Source organism: Eleginops maclovinus, chromosome 22, assembly GCF_036324505.1.
Source record: "Eleginops maclovinus isolate JMC-PN-2008 ecotype Puerto Natales chromosome 22, JC_Emac_rtc_rv5, whole genome shotgun sequence".
Classification (NCBI taxonomy): domain Eukaryota; kingdom Metazoa; phylum Chordata; class Actinopteri; order Perciformes; family Eleginopidae; genus Eleginops; species Eleginops maclovinus.
This window is the reverse complement of record NC_086370.1, coordinates 17,097,683-17,124,444: the sequence shown is the minus strand read 5'-3', so window position 1 is coordinate 17,124,444 and position 26,762 is coordinate 17,097,683. Positions and strand designations below refer to the sequence as shown.

Sequence of the window (26,762 nt, the reverse complement as noted above, 5' to 3'; positions counted from 1 at the left end):
CGATGGGGCAACTGCACCGTACGCCGGCGACCCGGGTTCGATTCCCAACCCGTGGTCCTTTCCGGATCCCACCCCGACTCTCTCTCCCACTTTCCTGTCAATCTCCACTGTCCTATCCGATTAAAGGCAAAAAGCCCCCAAAACACATCTTAAAAAAAAGAAGAACAAGTTAACAAAGAACGTCAAACGCAAAAGAACATTTAATAAATGATCCGTCCAGGGTACAGAAAACAAGAAAAGAGCATTGAGGTTTCATTCAATTATGAGAATGAATGTAAAAGGCACTCTTATGTCTAAAATACATAGATCTGCAGATAAAAACACCAATGAAATGTGGCTATAGTGTAAAGTAGAACATCTTTTTATATTGAGTTCTTTGTCAGGATTTCAAATATGTTTCAATGTAAAGCAGAAAGAAGGACTTATTTGGAGGTCTGTGCAGGGACATGTTCGAGGACATAATGAAATGAATTAATCTAATTAACAAATATTCCTTTTCAAAGAGACAAAACGCTTTTAAAGTGCTCAGTAAAAAGATGTTCATGTCAAAGCGAAAAACCGCAGATAACTTTCTGTTTTTCAACTTGAGATCTTATCCATAAATGAAATCAGCCTTGAGGTAAAATACACAAAGTTGGAATGAGCTGCCCTGCGCTATTAAATGATACACAAGGGCACACTATTATGAATCTGTTAATAACCTAGAAGAGAGAATTAACAGAGAAAGTCTGGGTCTTGGCACTTGAATTGAAAAATGTCATCTCTGCCGAGTATGGCTTTGTGTAATGTTCATAGAAGCGATGAAAGCGCAATTTCAGAACCTCTGCAGCGATGAGATTGGCAAAAAGGCTTTTTAAATGTGAAAAAAGAAGAAGAAACTCTTACCCTACAGTCTTCACAGCACTGTCCGTGGGCGCACACGGCATCTCCCTTGAGGGTGCACGTGGTGGCGTTGCAGCATGGGTTCATACATTCCTGGGATATGGGGAGGAAAAGAAAACAGTTAACATCATGTGGACGTGATCTTCGCTCTCTCAGCTGCTCCCGGTCAGATCAAGACTTCCAGGTCAGGGGAGCGGACTTCCTGTCTGGGGATTCCCACTTCTCTGACCTGGAGAACTTTGAATGGAGACATACATGTATTAACTCAAGCTCATATGTTCTAGATTTGGGAAGGGAGGGTTTAACAGGATGACCTTGGTGGGGTCAATAGCGTGGGTGAGGTGAAACGAGATAGAAATCTGGTGTAGCAGTAGGGATGTAAGATCTTCAACTGAGATTTGATTTAGTTAGTGGAAGTTTACTATTAGGCTATCATGGAAAGAAGCAGGGTCGGATCTTGAGCTTTTAAGAGGCGAAGATTGTAACCACTTCCACCACGATGACAGGATCAGAGTGCTGCTGGCAGAAACCGACAAGAAGAGAGAGGAGACATGAGGGGAAAGAGAAGTAATGCTGTAAAGGCTTCAGGGACGGTGTTGCAATGTTAATCTTCCTTTGAATGCCAAGACACGTCAGCTTTGTTTTCCAAGTAGTGTCACGCATTGCATGCGGAACAGAACTCCTGCTATCATTTATCCCGTCTCAACGTGGCTGTTTCGCTTGTAGGGCTCCAAGGTAAAAAAGAGATTTGATGAAGGCTGGGAATTGGGGGCAGCTGGCTCGTCGGACGTCTAATTTTCAGTTTGTGCGGTTTTACGAGTCTGGATGTTTACTTCACGGCCCTGATGTAAGTCTATTGTTTAGAGAAGGGGAGAAAAGGTGGCTTTCATCTCTCTGTCTTTGTGGGGCGGCAGATAAACAAGTAGGCCCTTTGTGGTGAGGGGATGGAGTTAACAAATGTAAATCATTCAGTTTGTTCGTTGGTGGTAAAACATCATGACTCCACTAAAACACTACCTACAGCTGCCTGTAAATGAAAAAGTACTTAGTTGCAACACCAAATAAGCAAACACACTGTTGAGTCATGTTAAAGAGATTTTAAAATGCCCATTTAAAACATTTATTCTTTTAAAAAACAAAGCTCTCTTTAATCCTGGTTAGGGATCACTTAGATAGCCAGGACCAGTTTAGATCTTGTTTATGGTTAAAAAAGACAGCTAAACTCTGATGTTAACAGATGTCTCATCAAGTCTTGCTCTTTTCTCCTCAATAGATATGTTATAATGCTCATTACAGCTGCTGTTCAGCATCAAATATCCCATACAAAGATCATTTCTTGTTATCACTCTGTAACACCAAAATTACGTAGTTAAAAATGAATGTTTATCAAATAAATAATGAAGGATAAGCCACATCATTACCTCCAGTATTCTAGGTAAACAGCTTGCAGAGAATAAGTTGTAAAATCCATCAGACTGTTTCAATTTATCAGATACATATTAAATTATTTAATATCTTTAGCTGACCTTGTAGCAACAGGTTGTGAATATTATATCACATTGTAATTGGTTAGTTTTTCTCACCTGGAAAAAGGTCAATTTCATGAAATTGTTCAAATCTAAACTTAATTATATACATTAAAATCTTTGAAATGAATCAGATTTAGCAAGATAATCAAATTGGGGAATATGATATTGGTTTACAAGAGAACATTCCCCAGTAAAACCATCAACCTGGAGAGATATTTTTAAGTATAAATAATTATCATCAAATCTTTAAATCCCTGAAACTGAGTAATACCTGCTTCCCACATATTAGTCCACTTCCCATGGTGCCTTGCAGTTTGAGGCGGAAACAAAGGGGGTGGACACATGCATGATACATGCCTTTTGCCAGTCCAAAGAAAGCTTATTTCAGCTTTGTTTGCTTCCTTTGTCACAGTTGGATAGTGGTTTGATTAATGGGCCTTCAACGAGGACATGCAGTCCTCCTGGCAGTCTGTCAGAGCACTGCTCAGCACATGTGGGACACCGAGGGAAGGTGTGATGTAAATAAAACACTTATATAGGAGGCCTCGGGTGATTTGCTGAGCTTTTAGTCTGTTTTTTCTACAGCAGGTTTCGATGCTTTTAAGGTGCAAACACAACGTCAATGTCAACCGAAAATTTAACCTGACATTTGTTGTGTTTGGTCGGGGGGGGGTCTGCGGGAGCTGTTGGGACTTCCAGTGTTCTGGATGATTGCTTACAGGAAAGTTACTGTTATTTTCTTTGCGCCATAGGCTATGTGAAGGGAGTGAAGTCAGAAAAGCATGAGGTGAGAGTGCTTCCTTATACATTTGAAGGAGCCGTGTACTGTAAGTAGACATGAGAATCAGGCCGGCTTGACATTTCTGGGAAAGAACCACCTATAGAACACTTCTGAATCACATTAACAACACATCTTCAATCATCGAAGACTTGAAATAGATTTTCTGAACTGCTTTTTGTGATTACATTTTCTTTACAGCAAAAAATGTGTTACAGATTGATCAACTCCACTAAAGCAGTTCAGGATGAAGGCCCCTGGGCTCCACCTTACCTCTGGCTCCCCACAGTCGCACTCTTCTCCCTCCTCCACGTAGCCGTTGCCGCACTTTTGTCCACCGTAGAGCACCTTGACCTCGGGCATGTTGTCCAGACACATGCCCACGCCTTTCTCCAGACTGGCAGCAAGGTCCTTCTTACTGCAAGTACTGAACACCGTAGGAAAAGGATACCTACAAGAAAAATGGAAAAACAAAGTTGATAGAAATGAAGAAACATGGCTTTAAGGTCTTGATGGATTTCATGACATGTAAAATGTCACGGGTTTGCCCTGGACACAGAAGGATTACAAGCAAAATGATCTGTAATAAAAGTGGATCCATCGTTCAGTCGAGGCAGAACATGAGCAGAGCTTCCACTGGGTCCTTTGTTCAATATTTGTATTTAAGAGGGCTTTTCACACACATTTAATGGTCTAGTGACATTGTACAGAATAAGCCCCGGGTCAATAGATTTTCAATCCTACTCAATTCATAACTGGCCATCAAATATCCAGAGAAACATTTTCTCTGGCAGTTACATTTTCAAGAGGCACATCCTGGCAGCACTGGGACTATTTAAGCAGCTGACTGGAGGGAAGAGTGTGAGGAGGCGTTTGTTGGACGTGGATCACTTGTGTGTGTGCGAGCACATGTGTGTAGGTGGAACATTGATAAAAAAGCAAGACTGAAACCACATCATTTCCTACACATTAATTTCCCTCCCTGGTATCGCTTACCTGAAGGGCTGACTAATGTCTAATTTAGTGAGGAAAGAAATTGGATTTGGTATTGAAAATGGGAGAATGTTATGACTTTAAAGATGAAACTGTGTGATATGCCAATAACAGCTGTGAAGCCCGGGGGAATGGCCCTGCTGCTCGAGTGAGCTTCTGCAAGTCTAGAAATCAAGGACCAGAAATAAATAGGCAGAGAGAAAAACAAAAATAATATGTAGATGTGTCGGAGCAAACAACAGAATAATACAGAGTGGGGACAGAAACAGAGCAAAGAGACTGAGGCATGAGGAAAGGGATGGAAAAGCATTAATGCAGAAAAAATATAAGGAATAAAATCCTAAAATGTCATCAGTTGTGTTGCTTAACCAGAGGGAGGAAAACCACAGAGACTGACAAATGAAAAAAGATTGAAAAAAAAGTTTTTATTTAAATGAATTCTTAGAAAGGGGTTTATTTGGGCTCACAGCAAATTAACAGTGTAACTTTGAAACCTTTTTTAAACATGTGCTTAACCCTCTGAGGACTTTGTGCCCGCTTTGAGCCCACAAAATGTATTGTTTAATATGAATGACATTGTTTTATATGTTGTATACTGTTTGTACATTTAGCTTTTAAAAGTTTGTAATGTACTGTATTGGACTCTGATTGTTTTGCGCATGGATCTTCTTCAATAAACTAAAACACTAAACTAAACACACTGATGGCATAATTTAAAAAAGCCACAGGATATATTCAACTACAACACATAGTAAAATAGGAATTCAACCATCCCTCGACCTTGTGCTTCATGCCAGCTAGCTAAAAAAGCAGCCTCACAAAGGGACTGACACAGAAAGCAGGCTTTAAGGTTTAAAATGAGTATCTCATACCACAGTCATAATGGGACTGAGCTTAGTTTCAAAAGGAGCACAAGGAGGATGTGGGGTGGCACAGAGCTCTGGCTGGAGTCGGCAGACATGGCACAGCGAGAGGCGGCTGGCATCTGATACTTGAAAAGCTTGACTTCAGATAGAAATATGTCATACACGTACTTATGCAGCAAAAGACTAACTGGGGTCCTCAAACGCAACAGGGCGTGCATGGAGACTGTCTGCAGAGCTTGCGGCTCTGGCAGATTTGTGAAAAGTCAACATTACACAGAATATGTTTGTGGAGCCTGGCGTTGGACAGAGGAGAACATTAGTGTGTGATGCTTTGCCTTCGCCTAAGGGGGATTTGGCTGATGTAACTGCATGGTTATTTCACTGTTGTTAGTCGACTATAGTGAAGCTCGTCCAGAGGGTACTGGAGATAACAATAGAGGCATTAAATGCAAAAGACATCAGCTTTTTTACTCCATGAAAACACATATATCCAATATTTAACAAAGAAAACATCCTCTTCTAACGCCCACCCCGGGGTGAAACTGTTGGGTCAACATCACTCACACTGTCCAACTTTATGTGTCAGCTGCTTGCATCTGCCACTGACCAAAAGCCAATCCACCTGCCCTCGTCTGCTCCTTTAATCCTCCACTTTGAGTCTTTTTTACCACCGTTACACAAACAGAATAAGAGCTTTGCTACCCTGTGCGTTGACACCCATGCACAAAATCTAGAATAAACCATCCAACCAGGTCCCTTGCAAATAGCATGGGTCGTTACTGATAACAGAACACAGGCATGCTTTGGGGTCTGCATGAGGGGCTGAAATGTGTATAAGGGGCAAAGTCTGTTCTCAATAAACTGGCATTAATGTTAAAGGTTTGGCGGAGATTTCTTTACCGAGTAAAACCAGGTTTCTTTAGACCAAATTAGACCCACATAGAAAGTCTTCTGAAGAAACAAAGGATAAATGTATGTTAAAAACAACATAGATTATTAGAAAGCGCTCATTTGTGTGGACTATAATCTGATTAATCTTCTAAAACACTGATCTTCTCTGACAAAAAACACATTTCATCTTCAAGGTTAACCTTTCTAAGCATATGTTAACCATCAATAATATATTGTACTGCCCTCCTATTGTTTCCATGATTTAAAATAATGACAATATATACTCGTAAATACCAAGGTCGTGTGAAGCCGAGTCACAAAACCAAAAAAAGTATTGCAACATTACAGATTGGATTTTGAACGAGTGAAATGACATTTAAAGCCAATTAAACGCAGCTATCTAATATAAGTGAGCCATTAGAACGTGCTCTGTCATTTATATGCTTGACTATTTAAAACAGAGGGCACTTCGAGCAGCCGCGGCAGGAGCCAGGAAATCCTTCCAGATGATCTATGTTTAACTGATGTCCAATGTGGCCAGCTATTGTGTATGAACAGGGCTTTGATAATTGCAGACGACAGCCCTCCGGGTAACAGGTGCCCGCTCCATCCTGGTAATAAATTCAGTGAAGGCGTCATCAGGTGTCCAGGGAGGCTGCAGGAATATGTTGCTTCTCCATCACTCGTTGCTGCCCGGTGCAGTTCTTTATGAGAGGAGCAGATACACCGACGAGATACTGTCCTGGAACTGATGAGCACTAATGCTTTGCAAGTGTTTTTGTGCCATTTGCTGAACGGCTGTAGCTTTTATTTGGAGGAGAGGAATAAAACGCATGTAAATGAACAGGAAAAGACTATATCAAATGCAGATAATTTGCAGATACTGACTAAAGAAGAATGGGCAATGTTAAAGACCAATAAGCAATGCAACTGTGACATTTCATAAAACTGTCAAAAAACAATCTTACCTTGGCAGAATCAATTGTCTTTACTCATTTTAAGAAACTGACTGAAAAACATTTTCATTTGTATGCATGCAGTTCGTTCAATTGTGAACCTTTTTTCTACATGCGGATACGTTTAAAAAAAGTGCCATATTTTAAAGCAATACCTCAGTCAAAATAAATCGAAAAGCCAAAAATCAACAACCATGTTCCCACCACTAGGATAGGAAGTCACATTACTACTAAAAAACCCACAGAGAGACACACAATAAATCAGAATTTAAAATGTACAAACAGCAAAAACGTACAGATTTCAGTCTTCATTAGGCCCATAAAGAAGGTGTGTGTTATTACAGCTGAGACCACAAAGCTGCTCCTCTGTTCAGGAAATTAGCCGAGCACAGAGTGTAGGTTTCCCTGGATAATATTACCATAAAGCCCCGCTCCCTTTTCCAGGTGAAGTTTGCTGGGGTGGAACACATTTCCCTACACACAACCGCTAAACAAAACCCAATTAGTCAGCTCCTTTTCTAACTGTTAATAATGTTTGGAAGGCAGATTATGGAATAAAACACATAACCTCCTTTGTGCTTTACAGCCTTAAACATCTGTTATACTGTGAAGCTAAACGTCTTTTAATTATAATTTATATTTTCCTAAGACAACATGATATAACCTTTGTTATGGTCCGTGGACAACCTAATGCCATATAAACAACCAATCTACAGAAGAGGTAAGAGCTTTGTTTTTAGTAAACATACGGAATTACTTCTCTAACTTAAGAGGGATTGTTCATTCTTCCCCTATTTCTGTTCTGGCCATATGTTTAAGGAAAGAAAATGAACATTTATAGTTTGTAAATTGCATTCAGTAATGTTTGAAGAGGCAAGAAAAACGAGTATTTGCCGCTCCTGTGTTACCATGTCTGTAGACTTTTTAAAAAGTGGTGTGGGTTAGAGGGGGTACGCACAAACAAAAGTTATGTTTGCGTTTAGTCTCCATCAGAGCTTGCAGTCTCTTTGTTCCCTGTCTTTGTCGGTGCTTCATCTTGGCACACACACTTTGATTTCGACGTTGAATGTACTGGGGTGAATTGGATTTTGACAAAAGCAGTACTGTGGACAGGAATCTTTGCTTTTTTTTTAATAAACAGAACGATTGAAAAGAAGAAGAAAAAACTCCCAGTCTTGGAACATATTACCTGTTAGCACACAGTGAGCTAGGCTGCTAAAACCGAGTTTACAGGAAGCGCCAGACCCTCCCTGCCTCCTGCATGCCCGTGTCTTCTAAATCCTAAACCGCCTGTTTGTCATGCAGCCTTTCTGTAAAAAAGAAAATCTACCAAAGCCCTTACATTATACACAGATACAGTCTCTTGTGTGCCAAGGAGCTTTGCCCAGATCTAAAGCCATATTTGCGGTACAGATGATTCCCGTCAGTTTGATCATCTCTACACGTGAGGCCAGAGGGTTCAGAGGAGGAGGAACACACACATCGGTCACATGAGGGCTCTCTATTTGCAGTCTCTCTGACTGACATCAAGCTGTCTCTACCGCTCTCTAAGCTGCTCTACTGACTGACATGCATTTAGTCCAAGCTAAGCAGGAGAGACGTGTCTGACCTTTTGGTAAATGTTAGGCTGCACCACTGGCAGGAGCCTTTGGTGATTAAATATCATGAAAAACAGAAGCAAAACACAAGCTTAAATTCATTGACAACAATTACCCACCGGCAAACTACCTATCTGTCTTCCTCTCCTCTGCAGAATGTCTTCAGATAATAACATTTTGTACCATCTCACCTCAATTGCACTCAATTCGGCAAGGAAAAAAACAACACTCACAAGCTATATCATACTGCGTTGACAAACAATTCACCTCTCAAAGTCCACCCTTGGCTCCCTGCTGGGCTTCACCTCTGTCCCAAGTAACACGCAATACATACTTTTGAGCTTTTTCCCCATGTTCACATGATGCAACTCTTAGCTCAACTCCTAAAAGACATCCCCACTTCAAAATGTCCAACTTCGTTTCCCTCATCCATCCCTCAAAGGTTTATTGTTATGACACAAATCTCTCGTGGCCATATTTCATGGCTCGTACGTGTGTACCGAAACAATTACTTCATTGTCATCTTCCTTCTGTTTGTCTCCTACCTCAACCTCTTTGTGTTTCTGCCCCTGCTTTACTACAGAGGGAGATGAAAGACACAAATAAGGAGTGCTTCCTTGCTCCGCATGTCTATTCAGGCATAAAGCACCTCTCTGCGGATCCCTCTCCGTTCGCCCTGGCCTTGATTGCAGCTGGCAGCATCAGTGATAATCACGTCATTTAGATGCAACCTGTCCCCTCCTCCATTAGCAAGTCTAAGCTGGGAATATCCCAAACGCATAGTCCAATGAGCTACACTGCTTTATAAAGATGGGTTTTATCATTCAGGAGGCATCCTGGCATAGGGTCAAAGGAGGTTGCTAATATATACCATTTTTTTTTAAACAGATCGTGATGAGAAAATGAGTTCTACATAGGTTTGTGAAGTTGTTGGGGTTTTGTCAACAGGAAACTGTGAATCGGGCAGACAGTTCAGGAAATTCAATTAGGGAGATAACCCGGCAGAAGTGAACTTGGGTAAAGTCAGAATTTTAATCTTTCAAGCCGGCTCATACACTGAGGCAAGATATTATCCCTTGACAAACTTCTGATATCATCTAGACAACAACAATGTCTAGACAACACAGCTGATCAAACCTCAAAACAAACACACACATGATCATTATTATAAAAAGCTAAATAAGTTTCACTTTTGGAAGAGGTCAAATAAGATATTACCACAACATTGAAAAACATTTTGGGGAAAATTGCCTTGTTTCATGCATCTGGCAGATCCAGAGCGACATGAATTTAGAGTTGTGTTTGTGGCCACCTGACAAGTCCAATATTCACTTCTTTTAAGCTCTGTTTTAATCTTAGCTGACTCATAAGGTAATTATCTCTCTCGTCAGATATTCAATGGTACTTTATGTTCACCATTTTTTTCTTTTGGTGCTGGAGAGCTTTTTTTTTAAGGAAAACAGTTGTCTGAAATAATGAAAGCAGTAAGACAGATCCAAAAAGCTCAAGTTATGGACCGCCGACGCTAAATAACCAGCAGAGAGTCGCTTAATCAGCTCATAGAGCCGCTGTCCAACATTTTGCCAAAGGACTAAAGTTAAAAATGTGCAAGCTAACAACACATTTCACAGAAAACTAAATAAAAATAGGGACCACATTCACATATTCTTTAAATAGAAACGATCAATGCAATTATGTAGTTGGCATCTGGAAGCTGTTGAAACTGATCCTATATATGGTTGCTCTCTTTGTATTATTTGATTCTTTACATATTAATTGTATTATGTTTGCTATTCTTTACAAACAACATCTATTCCATCTATGTTCCGTTGCTCTTTTCCCTGTTAAAGTTTGAAGGAAATCTTCAGTTTTGAGGGACAGAGTGTTGTATGCCTTGCTGATTGTAAATCTGGGCTACATAAAGGAAATTAGATATGAATCTTTGAAAGATCAACCCCATCGTAAAAGTCGATGAGTGCAAACGTTCAGCAAGCAATGGTTAATGCACGGATAAAATATTGATAATTAAACAGGGAAATGTTGATACTAGGAGAAAGGGGAACATTGCCAGGGAAAATGTCAGCACCCCACTGAGTATCGATTTCAAACTTTACTCAGAAGGAAAGGTCGTCTCTCAACTTTTAATGTGTCTGATCTCATAATGATATAGCAGTAACCACTGGGCTTTATAAACAAATTCTGGTGTAAATAATTGAATAACATGGTGACTAATTTTCACCCATTTAGATCATGTTGTTCATTACAATTTAAAATCTTTGAGAAGTCATCATGTCATTACGCTGAGTGCATATGTAACAACCACAGTGCATAAATCTAGTGGTGTTATTTGCTGAAATAAATGTGTGAGGAGACGAGCAGGATGAGCTCACTGTTGCCAGCGGCTACACTGTCATGCACTCTTTTTTAGAAAGCCCCTTCCCTCCCTCTGTTGTCTATTTGTGAAGTATAAGGTAATTTAAGTTTTTCTGGGACATAGCAGGATACATTATTTATGTGTTTCTCTGTGGCTTTTTTTGAAGGATGAGCTCACAGACCACTTGTGTTCTTCTTCTTCTGTGTTTCTGCTGATTTCTGAACAGAATTAAAGCCTATATCTACTTTAAATTTCAAAGTGTAATTGTAATAGTCACAGCGTATACTACTTAATTCAAAGGGCCATGGATTGAAGTGTGCCTGCTTCATGTTATAAATTGAATCATAGCCTTCGGACCTTAGCAGATTTTCGAAACTGTAATTCTGATTAGACTACAAATAACCGTATGTTAGCATTTCTTTACATTTACCCTCTTGTGTAATCTTCGGAATTTAGAATATGAGTGTGGGATTTTAAAAACTCAATAAAATATTTGAACAACTGCGTAGCTGTGTATTTCAGCCTTCAGTCCTCTTCTTCCTCACAGTGTTGTGGAGTTTATCCTGACCAGATTTGTCTGTGGCTGGCGGGATTCACCATCAGACAAACCAGGCTGGCACCGGACCAAGAGCGAAATCTGGTATTGCGCTCTGGGTTCTCCTTATCTGTTTGCTGTTTACTAACAGTTGCAGAGTCCATCACTCGCAGCAGCATTGTTATCTCAGCAGCACAGGCAACACAAGTTGAATTCAAAAGCAGCTGCTTTAGTCTCAGGCCAAACTGTCTGTGTCTCTGTGTGCCTGTGTGTGTGTGTGTGTGTGTGTGTGTGTGTGTGTGTGTGTGTGTGTGTGTGTGTGTGTGTGTGTGTGTGTGTGTGTGTGTGTGTGTGTGTGTGTGTGTGCCTCCTCTCATACAACAACACATAACAATGGATCATAATTTACAGATGAAAGTGATCCAACTTGTGGAGCTCACTATGGGAGATTTAATCGCTTGTTTTCGACTGTTTAAGTGAAACAGAAGTCCTGAATAAATAATCAAATGTTGGACTGATAAACAATTCAATCCAGTAGCTGTGTGAAACAAGGTTTTAAAAGGGTAATTGGTGCTAAATCACTGCACCCACACACAGACACTCTAAATTCCTAACTGTAAACCTGTCTGAAATACAGTATGACAGTGTGGGGCAGTGGACATTTAATACGAATTTCGCTACAGATTACAGCTACCTTAACAAGTCCAGCAGCAAAAACATGTGTCTTCCTTTTCGGTTGAAAAGCTTAATCATATCTCTTAATCAAAAAGAAGCAAATCTTTACATTTATTAAGAAAAGGATAACCAAAAGTTCTCACCCTGTGGAGGGGGTCATGATGCAGCCTCCGCGGTCAACGGTCATCCTGCAGCCACAGCCGCGCTCCGGCGTGTCGTGGTTCATCCCAAAATTGTGTCCAAGCTCGTGTGCCAAAGTCACGGCTGCACCCAGCGGGTTCTCAGAGTGATCCTGCAGTGTGAAAAAAAGGACACGTCAGAAACACGAGAACATTTTACTTCTGTGTCATTTTGTAAGTTTGACCATGCATGAAGAGCAAAATCACCGTCACTCAGGAAAAGTGAAGTGACTGTTCAAGGAAGACCATTTTCAAGCTGAAGATTACCCAAACAGTCAGTAACAGTCCGATCTGCCCCCTCATCCTTCTTCTATTACTTATTCTGCTCATGGAAGCCTGAATTCATCTGCGACTCCATTACCCCTGCAGACCCAATCATACCGGCCTCTAGTGAAGACAGCTCCTGCAGTAAGCTCCATAAACCTAGCGCTGTGTGTCTCGCTGCTGCATGGATAAGCGGGAACACTGCCCTTCACAAGGCAGACAGAGACAGAGAATGGCATTTGGAAGGGTGACTGAGCAATAAAGTCAATGTGCCTCTGTAAATAATGTATCTATGCCAAGGTGAGGCTGCGAAAGGGACAGGTGGAGATTAATGAAAGTTTCCCATCCATTTCCAAAGGTATTGTCTTGTAATGATATGATCATTCTGCGTCATTAAGCTAAATTCTACAGTTGGAATGAATTATTCTGAATTGTAATTAAGAGGTACACACAGCTGTGTTTTAGGACATTCGATGTACTTCATGTAATGCGTAACAGTAGAACACTGTTTAATCGACCTAATAATTTTTACCATATTCGTTTGATTTTGGATACGTTTCCCACATTGACAGAGGAAAATTTGACAACTAGATTAGAAGATCAATACGAATCACATGTACGTACGTTACACATGAACATGTAGGAGTTGGTTTTTTGAATCAATGCATTGACTTTTTTCTCATGTTTGCAACCCAGAGAAGCATGTTCCAGCCTTAAGTTAAAACAGATAATACTGCATAACTGTTGGCATGTTATTTATATATTTAACAAAGCTTAAAAAACAATGACGATGACAATGCTCAACCATGGCTACATCTATCAAGGCAACACTCCACGAAAAGCGAAAATCACATTTTCCGTTGAGATCTTCAGTACTATTATTTGCTCTTGAAAGAATTCTCTCCAGTTCTTATTTGCCCTTCAACCCCTTCGATTCGAACAGAATCTCCTTACTTGAAGCTTGACAAGATGGATATCCGTGTGATGTTATGATATCGCAAAAATACAGCTGCTGTGTAGGGTGAACAAGGCATGATTCAGCCTTTCAAATCTGGCAACCCCTGAGAAATAGGTCACCCACGTAGCTACTGTATATCTTACTGTGGTATTCAAAGGTTCTCCACATGAGAAAAGTACATGCGGAAATCACATGCTTCCTTCGAAGGCAGGGTCATGTGTCAAAGTTGAGGACGGACAAATCTATTTTCTGCTCTGATTACAGAGCAGCAAGATGGGGAGCTGCACCCCGCCTTTTAAAAAGAAGGATGGGAAAACTTTCTTGGGATTCTGTCATTTTCATCAGTGTGTGTGTGTGTGTGTGTGTGTGTGTGTGTGTGTGTGTGTGTGTGTGTGTGTGTGTGTGTGTGTGTGTGTGTGTGTGTGTGTGTGTGTGTGTGTGTGTGTGTGTGTGAGCAATTCATAGGAGTGCCTCTCCACAAAAAACTGTGATATCAGCAAAAATGGATGAAACTCTTGGAAGTGAATTCTTTGAAGGCACTCTGAGCTATCGATGTTATGGACAGAATCTGATAGTGTTTGTTGCAAAAGAAATGCTCTGATAGTCTGTCTGATATATGTTCTAGTAACTCAATGAAAAGTACACCGTATAAAGAAAGCGATCTTGCCAGCTGCCACAGTTTAAACCTAACCATTCTCATATAAAGACAGTTGTGAGTTTAATGGAAAACAATAAATCACATTATGGTGTTTAAACTGAAAGAACATGTGGGCCAAATAAAAGATTGGAGGCTGATTAACACACATGGTTGTGTATGGTTTGAGAAATGGTTCATCTCATCTGGACGCCCTCTAACTGGTTACATGGCCCTTTAATCTCCATCCAAACCATCTGCCATGTGTAAGTAATGGGGAAGACAAACATCTGGAGATGCCTTACAGCAGCCACGGCCAGCGGAAAACATATCTATTAATGGGGAATACACATCTGGGCTGCGGAGTAATGGCATTGGGCTAATCTCCACTTTGTGATTAGGCATGTGTGTCAACTGGAGGCAGAGGAACCCAACTGGCTCCTCCAGCTAATTTGCTTTGTGCAATTATTTAGTGTACCAGGGGTTATGCACAATGTTGTGTTGAAATGAAATTCTAATCTGTGCACTGTAAGAGCTGGTATAAACTATTTAGCACATCTCATAAAAATGCATATGTGGTTTTGTTTAAAGGGGCCCTATCATGCTCATGTTAAGGTTCATATCTGTATTTTGTGCCTTTGTGTTTTTTTTTTCCCCCTCATACTTCCTGTGCTGCAGCACATATTTTCACTCTCCGTCTTAAACCAGAGCCCAGTCTGCTCTGATTGGTTAGCTGGCTGACTCTGTTTTGTGACTGGTCAACCGTTTACAGATGTTCGCCTCTTAGCCTATCACGTTATATGTGTTGGAATGCTAGCCAATAGAAGTTGTAGTGTTACATGGGAGATCATTATGTTATAGATGTAAACAAAGAGTCCAAACGTCGTCTTGAGGGACATTCTGATTTTAGCCTTTGCAGACCATTTACATGCACTATATACCAGACTACAGGGAAGGGAAAACCCAAAAGGCATTGTAGGGTCTCTTTAAATGTTGATACATTTGATTTCCCTCTGTGCCCCACCAAGCCTTTTAAAGATGCCTCGGGGAAGCCTGATTGAATGATAGCAAGACTCAAACAGACCTTGAGAGGGGGTGCTATCTGCAGTCTAATTCCTTTATGTGCACGAGGGTGTTTGTGGTAAGAAATGAGGCCATGAATGTTGAGGGAGTGCCAACAAACATATCATAATGTTTAAAATCACGACTTCCTGCCAGCAAACAACGAACACCTTTTTCTGTGGAAGTCATGTCTGGATTGTGTTAGCGTGCCTAATCTGAACAATGTCCACTCCGATAACATCTGGCTTCACAGAGGAAGAGGAGTGTGGGAGCAGCAAGGAGGTTAGATACTCACCATGACAATACCTCCAGACTGCTCAGCTGTGCACATGCTCATGATGGGCGCCATGCCAATGGTGGTGCCCTGGAAGTAAACCCCGCTGCAAACCACAGAAGAAGGGAAAACAAAGGGATAAATGTTATTAGGAAAAACGTGCACAGTTCTTTATGGATGTACTAGCTGTTAAGCATTTTAAGTATTTGCATGTTGTGCATTTTACCAGCAACATTGTCTCCCTTGTTCCATTTTTTGCATCTTATTTTTGGATTTCTTGTTTGCACTATGTAAGCGTAAATAAGATAATACAGCGGATCTTCCAGTAATTATTTGAATAATTTTCGGGTTCAGATGTAGTGTATCACCTTACTTTGTCAATACAATAGTTTTAAAACAACTTCAACATTTACAGTACTTTCAAAATATAGTTTTTCTGTAACGCCATCAAGCAGGAGAGATTTCATTATGCGACTTTCTGTCAAGATGACAGCTAACGGGGGATCTATATAAACAACATTAATTCCAGTATGTGACAAGAAGAAACTTTCAACAACGTGATATACATACAACAGTGAAATAAATGAATGGTAAACAACGGGTGACTCGCTGTCAGTGTAATAATCCATGGTATCCTCTGGGAAATAGTCTGCACTAATGTAAAGAAAAAGCACATTCGCAGCTAATGGCCCAGTAAGGATCTGTTTTCGTTTGTACGAATACTGTCTCTAGGTTTTGATATCTTCATTTTAATAAAAAAAAATCCACCTTATGAGCTGAGCGTTGTCGTGAGGTTTCTGGGGCAGCAGTTTGACTTTCCTCCAATCCAGGAACTCGTGCAAGGTGTTGAAGGGATCCTGGGTCACGGGACATTTATCAGAGTCACTCCACACCTCCAGACCCACCAGGGCCACCCGGATGTTCAGGGCTCTGTAGAACTGTTAGCAGGGAGGGTCAGTGTGAAAATAAATGCCAGCTGAGGTTAACAGCTTAGATTTTCAAAAAGGAGTGAGGCAATGATACTTAGGTTATTCAATATGGCTGCTTGATATATGACTAAAAGGCTAATGTGTGCGTTAGTGGAAGAATCTCTTCATGTTTTTCACATGATCAGAGCACATCCTTTCCATGCCTCTATCTATGCTCTCTCAAGTAAGTCCCAATGTGTCTGCTAGCCATAGATCTTCATCTATGGCAGGGATTTAATAAAGACTAAAAGCAGCTGTTTTAATGGAACATTAATATATCACAGTCATCCCATTAATCTCCTCTGCCAGCAATATTTCTATTTTAGAAAGTGAATTATCCCCCCCGTGCACAAGGAAGAGGATGTTGTACCTTGTCCACGTAATTGGCTATCTCTGCCAGTCTCTGTTTCACTTTCTCCACGTCCCTCCCCTGTTTCTGAAACTGTAACCAAAACAAAATGTAATCAGTGTTAAAAATGTGAACATTTGGAGCGAGAATTTGAGAAAAAAGACAACATGGATTATAGTATAATTACAGTTATTACTAAAAAGCATGAAAAAAATACCAGCAAAAGGCAATATGTTTTCCTGAGTGTGAGGCAGCTTGTCAAGCTGTGACCATCTGGATCTAGCAAAATCTCCCAGTGTTAGAGAGACAAATGGCGAGGCCGCAGGGAGCAGGTATATTGGCAGATCTGACAGCCTGCAAAGCTTTTGATCCAAAATGCAGACTTGCTGTTTCCACTTGCATTGGTGCTGGACTCAGATCTCAGCCTAACAACCCACACAACCTACTTTCCTTTTTTTCCATTCAGGTCAGAGGCGTTAGCAGAGTGCTGCCAGGAGGAAACCCCACAATGAGCTCGTCAGTGCTTAGGGGATACTCTTCTGTATCCACTAGGCTTTTTCCTGTTTCCTGTCTGGCCTGCTGGGGAATCTTTCAGCAACTTCCTGTCAAAACGGAGCCTCTGCCACAAGACCACACTGCTTGTTGCACACTGACCTAATTCCACAGCCCCAAAGGGAACTGCTCTAGTGTTTCCACAGCTTACCCTGCTTTTTTCTGCTTAAAGCATGACGGGTTGTGTGTTTGGTTGTTTTTGTGAATGGATATGGCAGGATAGATGCATTACCTCTCTGTTGTCTGCAACAATGATCAGCTCAACGTACTTTGTTGTCTTCTGAGTGTGCCTTTTATGCTGGGGTAAAAACAGAAATGCTGTAGGTTAGAAATGTTTTGATATTTGAAGAAAAAAAACACACTGGCACACATTAGAAGTACAATAACTAGGTAGTACTTCCTGTGGGTTTACATTGAAAGCGTTTTATAAACCCTTTCAAACCATGAGCTTTAGAGCTGGTAGGATATGAGCTATTTTATCTAACTTTTGGCGATAAATGTGTGCCTTGCACCCAAAAAGCAGCTACAAACCGCCTAGAAATGTTATGCATCATCATTGTATAGTTCAGAAAAAGTCCTTCAATTTTCTATTTTAGCTAATGCTCTTAAAATTGCAATGCCTATATATTACTCAGGGGTAATTAAGTACCGTTGGTTGTTAAGTTTCACTTCCTGACTTAAATTGGGTTTTTGATGCTTGGGAATAGTAGCAGATGGATGCTGCACCTGCTCAATGAAAATCATTGGCCAAACTTGCATGGGCTCTTGACTTTGGCCTCTAAGCTCAGATAAAATGTGTAAAGCCCACCCTCTGGGAACTTATCCAAACTGGTCTGCTTGCCAGTTTGCTGATCTTTGGTCAAATGCCCATTTATCTTTCATTAAGTAAATGTAAGTCCTGTCCTTTAGAATTGTTTGACTATTAAATATGACAGAAAATCAGCTTGAATTGATAACAGAATAGCTTTGAACTGTGGCTCCAATACAAGCTTTTTGACAAAAAAAACAAAAACATAATACTAGTCTCACCCTCGAGTGGAAGGATTGAAAGGGGCTTTTGATGTGGTTTTCAGAGGCAATAGAGGACATGTTGAAACCATGACCGCAGGCTCCTTGGGTCAGGGTGAGTTCTTCCACTCGGTAGATGAAGTGAGCACTGTTGTCATGTCCAGGCTTTGGCTCAATGATAAATGTCTTGTTTTCAAGTGCGATGAAGCCTCTGCAGAGACAGCAGTGCAATATGAAAACAGAGCGTCAAAGTATAAACCAATCCCTCACATGCATCCCTCGCTTTGACTGAATGTGGCACTCTGATGGAATAAGTTACAACTAAGGTAGCACTTTTTTATCTCTACAGTCCCACTTTTGCTGAAACCAAACTATAAAAACGGCCAAGCCACACAGAGCTTCTCAACAGAAGCCTTGTTAACATTTGAAATCCTCATGTGTTTATGCAGAAAAGGCTTCTTTAAAAAAAAAATCTAAACCATTCTGATCCATAATATTCATAAGTGTTAGTACCTTTAATGTTCTTTGTCATTAGTTGTAATTGCATTAAAAAATGTCAAAATAAACATTCACCATCATCACAAATGTGTAATTAGGCAGGAAATGACATTGTGCATCTTAAAGCTTTCTGCTGATGGCCAAATCTTCAAATAGTGGTCGGTCATTAGCAACAGCAGGAAGCCAATTAATGCCAAAGTGAGTGCAGATATTTACTGAAAGCCTCTGTGGACAAAGACAATGAGGTGTGACATTTTCTCCTGTTCCTGCGGGTCACACACAAACTTACTGACAGCGCGCTTAAGGGGCTTAAGAGTGATGGGCTGCTGTGCCGAGTGACTTCAGTAAATATAAACATTGCAGTGGCAAATAGCACTTAAAGGGCAGTGTTGAGATGCTCCATGAATACAAAATGACAGTTGTGTTTCTTACCGAAGGCCTGAGCAGGTACTGAGGGTGACATCAGAGTTTGGATGCGTCTGCACTTCCCCATGGTAGTAGCAGTTATTCTAAAAGAGTCAGAAATGATTCATTAAAAAGACTTTACATGCTGTAACTTTTATGCAAAGAAGGCTTCAAGCACTGGATAATTAATGATTTACAATATTAAAAAAAAGTAGTTACAGTCTATTCTCCTGTCTCTTTCTGTACATTTTAAAATGAATGCAACCTACACAGTTGAATAGAAAAGGGCTGACATGGATGGGAGTTGACAGTAAAGTGGGAATTGGTTTGCCTTCATTATTCCACCAGAGTGGTCTTGTGGAAGGAAATGGGGACATTTAAGGCTCCTCCTCAGACACAGTGAAAACACTGTTGTCTGAGCACAAGGAGAGCAGAGGAAGTGACTCTCTGTAAGAGGGAAGACAGACCTCCATTTATTGTGTAGCAGCTCTCCAGCCCTCTTGTATCAGCTGTCACTACTCACTACCCAGACCACTTCTCATCCCTTATATTTAACTGAAGAAGGGAATATGTTTACAGAAAGATTGTTATTTCCAACCATTTCTGTTTGTCAAGTACAGTACTGAGCCAGGTGGTGATGAAATTAAGATTAAGTGTAAAAATAGAGCAACTACAAAGGCTCTGTGCTTAAGCGTAGCTCGACCTAGATTAGCTCACCTTTCATACAGAAAACATCAGGCGGGGATACTGATTGTCTTCCTCAGTTATCCTCCGTGTCTTGTGACTTTTAAAGTAGCTAAACGCATGCAAAGAGAAATATTTAGACATAAGCATTTTTAGATTTCCTAAACCTATTAAAGCAGTACAGAGGAAGAATACATCTTGGTTAACCCTGTAACATCCAGATGTCCTGTTTTCATTCCTCTTAAGGTTGGAAACATCTTTATTTACAATGTCTGTTTAGGTATATTTTTAAAGCTTGTTTATTTGACTTGTTTGCTATAGAAGAGCAGGTGATATATTTCTATGGATTCTTGTCTTATCAGATACTTCGTAATATGGTGTGGCCTGATTAACTCTTGGCAGAATTCAGTGACAGCAGGTACTGAGCTGCGCGAGGCTTATTGAGGACAATACGGTGTGTGTATTTGACAGGCTGATGCAACAGACGCCACATATTTCCTCTAAAAATTAAAGGTGAGAGAGAGTGGGAGAACACTGAATTACTTTGCAGGAAATAGTCAGTTATTTCTTTTATTACCAAATATTACTCATCCAAGAGAGACTGTAAACCTTGTTAAAAAGAGGGGGAGAATGATTTACAAAGGCACATATCCCAGGCTATCATTCTTCCATAATGGCTGCTAAAATGTCTTTGTGTTGTCACGCAGAGACATCTTATTTCTACTTAACTTGGAGTAACAATAACTTATTCGTACAACTAGGAATCAATTCTGCCACAGTGTCCTCGATACATACTTAGAATTTGAGTACACACTGGATAGAAAGTACAAAAGTGATCAGGAATAGATCAGCTGCTGAGAAGGGATTCAATAATCAAATCCTGATGGCAATATTGGCTGAAGAACAACCAGCATAAAACACAGCTTATCATCATGTAAGCTACAGAATAAAAGTCCTTTATAGCAGCCAGAGCTTTTGAATACATTGGTTAAAAAATACAAATGTTTAAACAATACCCATGGAAAAGGTACAGAGGATAATCATTTATAATAGTGATCCTCCATGATTTAACAAAAACATCTGTCTTTGTGATCACTTTAAAGGGTCAGTTTTTACAGCGTGCCTGCAGAGCACCGTCAACTGGACCATAAATGTCAAAAAGCACTGGAGGGCCACCGTACCGTGAAGTTGTGAGCACCGGTGACTGCACTTCCATCCTCCCGGTAATGTGTCTCAGTGTAATGGCTTGCAAATAGACCCCTAATAAGAGAGAGACAAACAAAAAATGTCAGACAACCAGGTAATTTTTCAACACTGTGAATCCGTCTGAATAAAATCTGAATTTTAAGACTACTTAAGAAACTCGACCCCTGGTTGACGCTTTATGTAGATTCAGTGTTGCTTGTAAGGATTTAGGGGATAACGTGGATGAGATGCTTAGTATTCTGAGGCTGGGAAAGACTTGCATTTCTGAGAATGTATTGGGCGATCTGTACAGTATAATCCCTGCTGAAATAATTATTTCCTGCATGTGCGGTACTGTGCATATGTATGTGTGTCTGTGGGCATATTTTAGACTGTGTGTTCATATGTGTCTAGGATTTCCTCCAAGGGCCATCAGCAGATGGACACAGTGAGCCCCACCACAAGCACTGGCAAAGGAGCATCAGGAACACCCATCTTATGCAGCTGCATAATCACACTGACACAAAGAAAGGATGATCTCAAGATGTGTGTGTCTGTGCATATGAGTATGTGTAGCAGAAATAGAAAAAGAGAGAGGGGATTGCAGCAGGTGAGACTTGATTCATTTCCAAACAAAAAAACGACATTATGTACCAACGGTGAATATAATGCAACAAAAGACACACAAACACCCTTTTTCCTGAAGAAAAGAGAGAAAATGGAGAAGATATACAAACTGGAATGCATTGTTTGTTCACCTCACAGTGGAATTCATTCATATCCCACAATGCACTGCCATCCCACACAGCTTGCATGGATCAAAAAACAGAATGAGTTGAGAGTGGATAAAGCCAATAATGTACTTTTTTTTCAGGACTCATCTTATATCTTTTCTGTACATTCACATTTTTTATGACCTGTTTAAAAAAGGATTAATCCTCGGTCGGCCCGAGCCTGACCACATTTAACTTCATTAAATACTTATTACCGCTTTAATGTGCCTTATCACGCCATTAGCAAGCTCTAAAACAAATCTGATAAGCCACAGGCCAGTAATCACTTTAAAGAGGCCAGTAAGTCTCATTATAAATGGATGACACATCAGCGGTTGGTGTGTGCTTAATGAAAAATCCCTAAATATGTTTCTTTATGCTCGACTTGCAAAAGTGGACTGCTACTTCCCTAAAACACCAACACAATACAATTATGATTTCGTTGAAAAGAGGTCCAATTCAAAATGCTCTAATATCGGATGTGTTTGCCATAAAGATGGGATTTGTGGCACGTGAGTGGTAATTCCTATCAAATGCTCACATGTACTTTGGAGGCATGTTTGGGAGAGCCAGCTTAGGGCTTTGATACTAGGACACACACTGTAGTAAAGCTGCAGATTTTACACGATGAAATCTGCTTCTAATCAACTCCTTGGCAAGAGAACATAGTTTACAAGGCCATAAATGTTTACTGTGTGTTTGAAAAGAGTTTCCTTCACCCTTGTTGGTTACCTTTCAGCTCTTTGGTGTGGGATTGTGCATCCTAAACAGCTGAAAATGACCCTGCTGATGATCAAATGCCCTTGCTTCTCAAATGACCTCTGCTTTTTTTTTTTCCTGTTTATCATTCTCACTGACCCAGTATATGAAAATCTGAGCTGTTGGAAGGGCAACAACCCTTTAATAAACAGGCCTTGGTTTTACTTTCTCCTAGGCATACAGTATGTGTATTCAAAACAAGATTTGACATTTGAGAGCAGATCGAGAATGTCATCCTCACCCAAGTGTTGGTCGTGTTCTGCCACTGAATCCGTAAAAATGAAGGAATGCGAGGATGGCGTTTCTCTCTGAATACCATACTACTTCTATGTGATCACACCTCCATTCTTAGCAACAATGGCGGAAGCTGAATCCCTGGTTTTGTGTAGAGAAACATGCAGCCAATCAAATGCAATTTAGATAGAGAGTGGCAGTGAGCATTGTTATGAAAATACAACAAAAGTTCTAACAAAAAGCATTCTCCAAGTCCTGCCATAAATTGTTGCAGAGATGCTGAAGGATGTGTGAAATTAGTCATGTGTTGATGATGATTGTCTCAGCCTCAAACTGTCAATTTATTGAGCAACTGTTGAATAGGTTTGATCATGTTTTATAATGTTTGTTATAAAATGAAAGTGTGTCTCCATTTTACTTAAGGTTATTGCTTCATATTTTCTATTTATATAACAAAGATGATATATCAATCTACTATAATTGCTTGAGTCAATAACCATTGATTCTATGCTCCTAAGTGTGTGTTGCGAGTCATTAGACACAGTCTAACATCTAATTAACGATTCACTAATAGCCGCCCAGGTTAAGTGTGATGAATGAGGGTCTCTTTAATAGCGCCTCCGGGAGACAGAAAACTCTGTTATTTGTCTGAGAAAATAATCTCCCATCTCTTTTATTTAGCATCTTACAAACTGCTCCGAAGAATTAATTGAATTCCTCCGAAAAATAGTTTACGGCTTCAATTATTGATTGTTTTTAGAAGCCTGATGAATGGCTTCCAACGCATTGCTTTAGAGCCCAGTATGTTAACTACACTGAGTGTTTAAACATAATTACGAGTATGACTAAGCCTATTATTTAGCTGTTACTAAAGCCGTTTAAAAAAGATATTAGGGATTCTTGTCCACCTTTCAAATCCCTGATAACTCAGATGAACATATGTTCCTGTTCACTTTCTATCTCTTGACATCAGTGGGTTGCTGACACACAGTACATCTGACACAACAATCAATGAATGGCTTCCAGAGATATGACTAGCAAAACTCTGAGACTATACAGACAAGGACACAGCATAAAAACTCATTACAGTGTACCATACAAAATCCCTTCTCTTGATAGGACTTTCTGCTATATCTGAGATACGGCAACTGTTGTTGTTGAACCAAACATGTGTTTAGATGAGTTTTATTTAAAACAAATCAGACTTGCTCCAACGGCATAATACTGTATATGTAGTCGAAACTGGATGTGTCACACTGTTTACACAAATCAGTGTTTTTAAAATCATCCCTTTCTGGGGCGTGCATAGAGTACAAGGTTCGGTGAAAATGTAAAACGCTGAACTTCATTTACATATATGTGACTCCATGTAATAATTCACCATTACACAAAGCCCCCTGAGCATGGACCCATTTGAGAGAAATGTGGCTCTTCTTGCACTCTCTCTGCTTCCTTTGAAGAGTGCTAACTTCAGTGATTTCTTTTAATCCCTTCTCCCCCCACCAGCCTAACCCTAAGCCTTCCTATAGCTGCTACTTATGGTACAGTATGCCTAACTTGAAAAAGAGCACACGACTACAGAAGGAGAGAGAGATGCAGAAGAGAGGAGGAATTAAAGAGGTGTGGTTGACAAGTCTAATTCTATTTCCTCATACGGCTGGCGTTCCAAATTGATTTACATACAGCTCAATGTCCCTTCAGCTTAGACTTGGCTGAGGCGGGGGCAATGGAGTGTACAAGCCAGCGAAGTCAGAGAAAACTAGGGAGATGAGGGTGGGAAGAGTGGAGAGAGAAAAACAGGAAAATCCCCCGAACTGCAAAATATGAGGAGTGCCTTCTTTGGCTTTGTGAAAGGTTACTCACGATCACGCTCACAACCACATAACTGGGGCTTGTTTAGAAACAGCGGTTCTTTGAGCTTAATGCTAACATCCACATGCTAACATGCTCACAATGACAAGGTTATAAAGTCACATACATGCTATAAAATACACTGTCGTAACTCAATCTTATAATTAGCAAAAAAAAGATTTTGGTTAGGTATGGCGCAAATGTGATGATGGCACAAAATGAACTTCAGGTAAACACAAAAGTGATTATTATTCATCCTGTATGGAAACAATTCTATGTCCATCATCCATCATCCATCATCTTCTCCCGCTTTTCCGTCAGGGTCGCGGAGGTAACAGCTCCAGCAGAGAGCCCCAAACTTTCCTTTCCCTGGCCACATCAACCAGCTCTGACTGGGGGATTCCAAGGCGCTCCCAGGCCAGCGAAGAGATATAATCCCTCCACCTGGTCCTAGGTCTACCCCTCGGTCTCTTCCCAGCTGGGTCGTGCCTGGAACACCTCCCTAGGGAGGCGCCCAGGTGGCATCCTCACTAGGTGCCCGAACCACCTCAACTGGCTCCTTTCAATTCTATGTGATCCATATAATTGCTTTGGAGCCATTTTACAGTGAACGAAAAAAGTTGAAGAGTCACGGGGGCACCAAGTTATAAGGAATTATCCCTTTAGGAACAATGAATGTGGAGCTATATTGTGTGCTAATCCATCAGGCAGATGAAGAGATATTTCAAAGGGAAATGTAAAAATGAAATCAGCTGGTGGCGCTATGATGTCAGGGCCGTGTTTCTCTCTATATTAGTTCTGCAGCTTCCGCAAACTGAATCAGGATCACCTATACTAGGATCTCACACAATCCTTAATATGCTCTTTGCTCTGCTTAGCCTCTCACACGCAAGGAGAGGAGCAATGCGAAAGGGGAATGACATGTTAACGTGCTGATAGATTTGGAGTTTTTAGTAGAGCTACATTTTCAGTAATAACAGATCGATGATGTTTTTTCGTCCTTATTTTTCTCTGTGAAGTTGGCTGAAAGGGATGAAATGTAGCCCTGGTGCCTTCTATGTATTTTTAATGCTACTTGTCAGCAACCAATCATATGATGACATGGGAGGCAATTTGATGAGGCAAAATGATTTATTTGACACGTAGAAAACACACCAGTCATAGTTGTATTTTTAAAGAAAACTAAAATTCTGGCATTTGCTCCCAGGTGCTCTTCATCACAAAGAGGAAATAAAAGATAACAGGCAACCTGCTTCAAAAGGGAAGCATTTTAATTTATTCATTTTATAATAAATGAGTGCAGTGGATCAAATTCATGCCAAAGTGAGAGTAGATCATTGGGATTTGCAAAAGTAACTCATACATATTTAACAAAAACTTTTGAGTGTAAAAGTTAAGAATGCAGTTTCGTGTCGCAGTAGGTGGAACAAACCCCTGGCCCATTTCCTTCACAAAGATGTATGATAATCCTGAAGTTGTGACATTTCTCTTATAACTAATATACTAACCTCATGGTGGCACAAAGGAATGGACTGTGGTTCACCAAAGTCATAAGGACACCTCCTCTGTCATGTCATTATCTACACTATATTTGATAAGGTTTGATCGATAGTTGTGTCAGACACACCAACTGTGTTTGAGTTCCGCTGCCAGTGAAGCTAAAAAGACTGAATAATGAGAGAGCAGAAATAAAATCCAATATAAACGCTCCAGCAGGCAGCGAACCAATATCAAACAGACAGGCTGATCGGCAGGGCCTATTTAAATATTGACTGGCAAAAGCAAAGATGGCCCCTTAATGAGTCAAGATCCATCGTTGCTTTGTCAATATTCAGAGAGAGCAACGTGCTCACTACAAAATATTCTGCTGTAAGTTCATATGACCCAGATGACTTAAAATACAACTAATTAGAGTGGAACATGAGACAAGAAAACAACCAAAAATATTGTTTACAAAGTTGTTTTTATCTATTAAAGTCCCAGAAATAGCCCTGCAGATACATATGTACCAATGACTCAAAGCATGAGTTCATAGGCAAACAAGTTAC

At 40.4% G+C, this 26,762-nt stretch overlaps 1 protein-coding gene across 1 annotated transcript in view; it reads right to left on the bottom strand.

The window, feature by feature from the left end:
• adam12b (ADAM metallopeptidase domain 12b) overlaps positions 1-26,762 on the bottom strand; it is a 76,945-nt gene that overhangs the window by 19,315 nt on the left and 30,868 nt on the right. Inside the window, exons 4-13 of the mRNA XM_063875662.1 lie at positions 21,094-21,172; positions 19,256-19,332; positions 18,347-18,536; positions 17,550-17,615; positions 16,787-16,858; positions 16,217-16,386; positions 15,470-15,554; positions 12,221-12,369; positions 3,463-3,640; positions 886-975 (exon numbers count right to left, since the gene is read on the bottom strand). Coding sequence (XP_063731732.1) covers positions 886-975; positions 3,463-3,640; positions 12,221-12,369; positions 15,470-15,554; positions 16,217-16,386; positions 16,787-16,858; positions 17,550-17,615; positions 18,347-18,536; positions 19,256-19,332; positions 21,094-21,172 — 1,156 coding nt within the window. The remainder of the gene's footprint in view (positions 1-885; positions 976-3,462; positions 3,641-12,220; positions 12,370-15,469; positions 15,555-16,216; positions 16,387-16,786; positions 16,859-17,549; positions 17,616-18,346; positions 18,537-19,255; positions 19,333-21,093; positions 21,173-26,762) is intronic.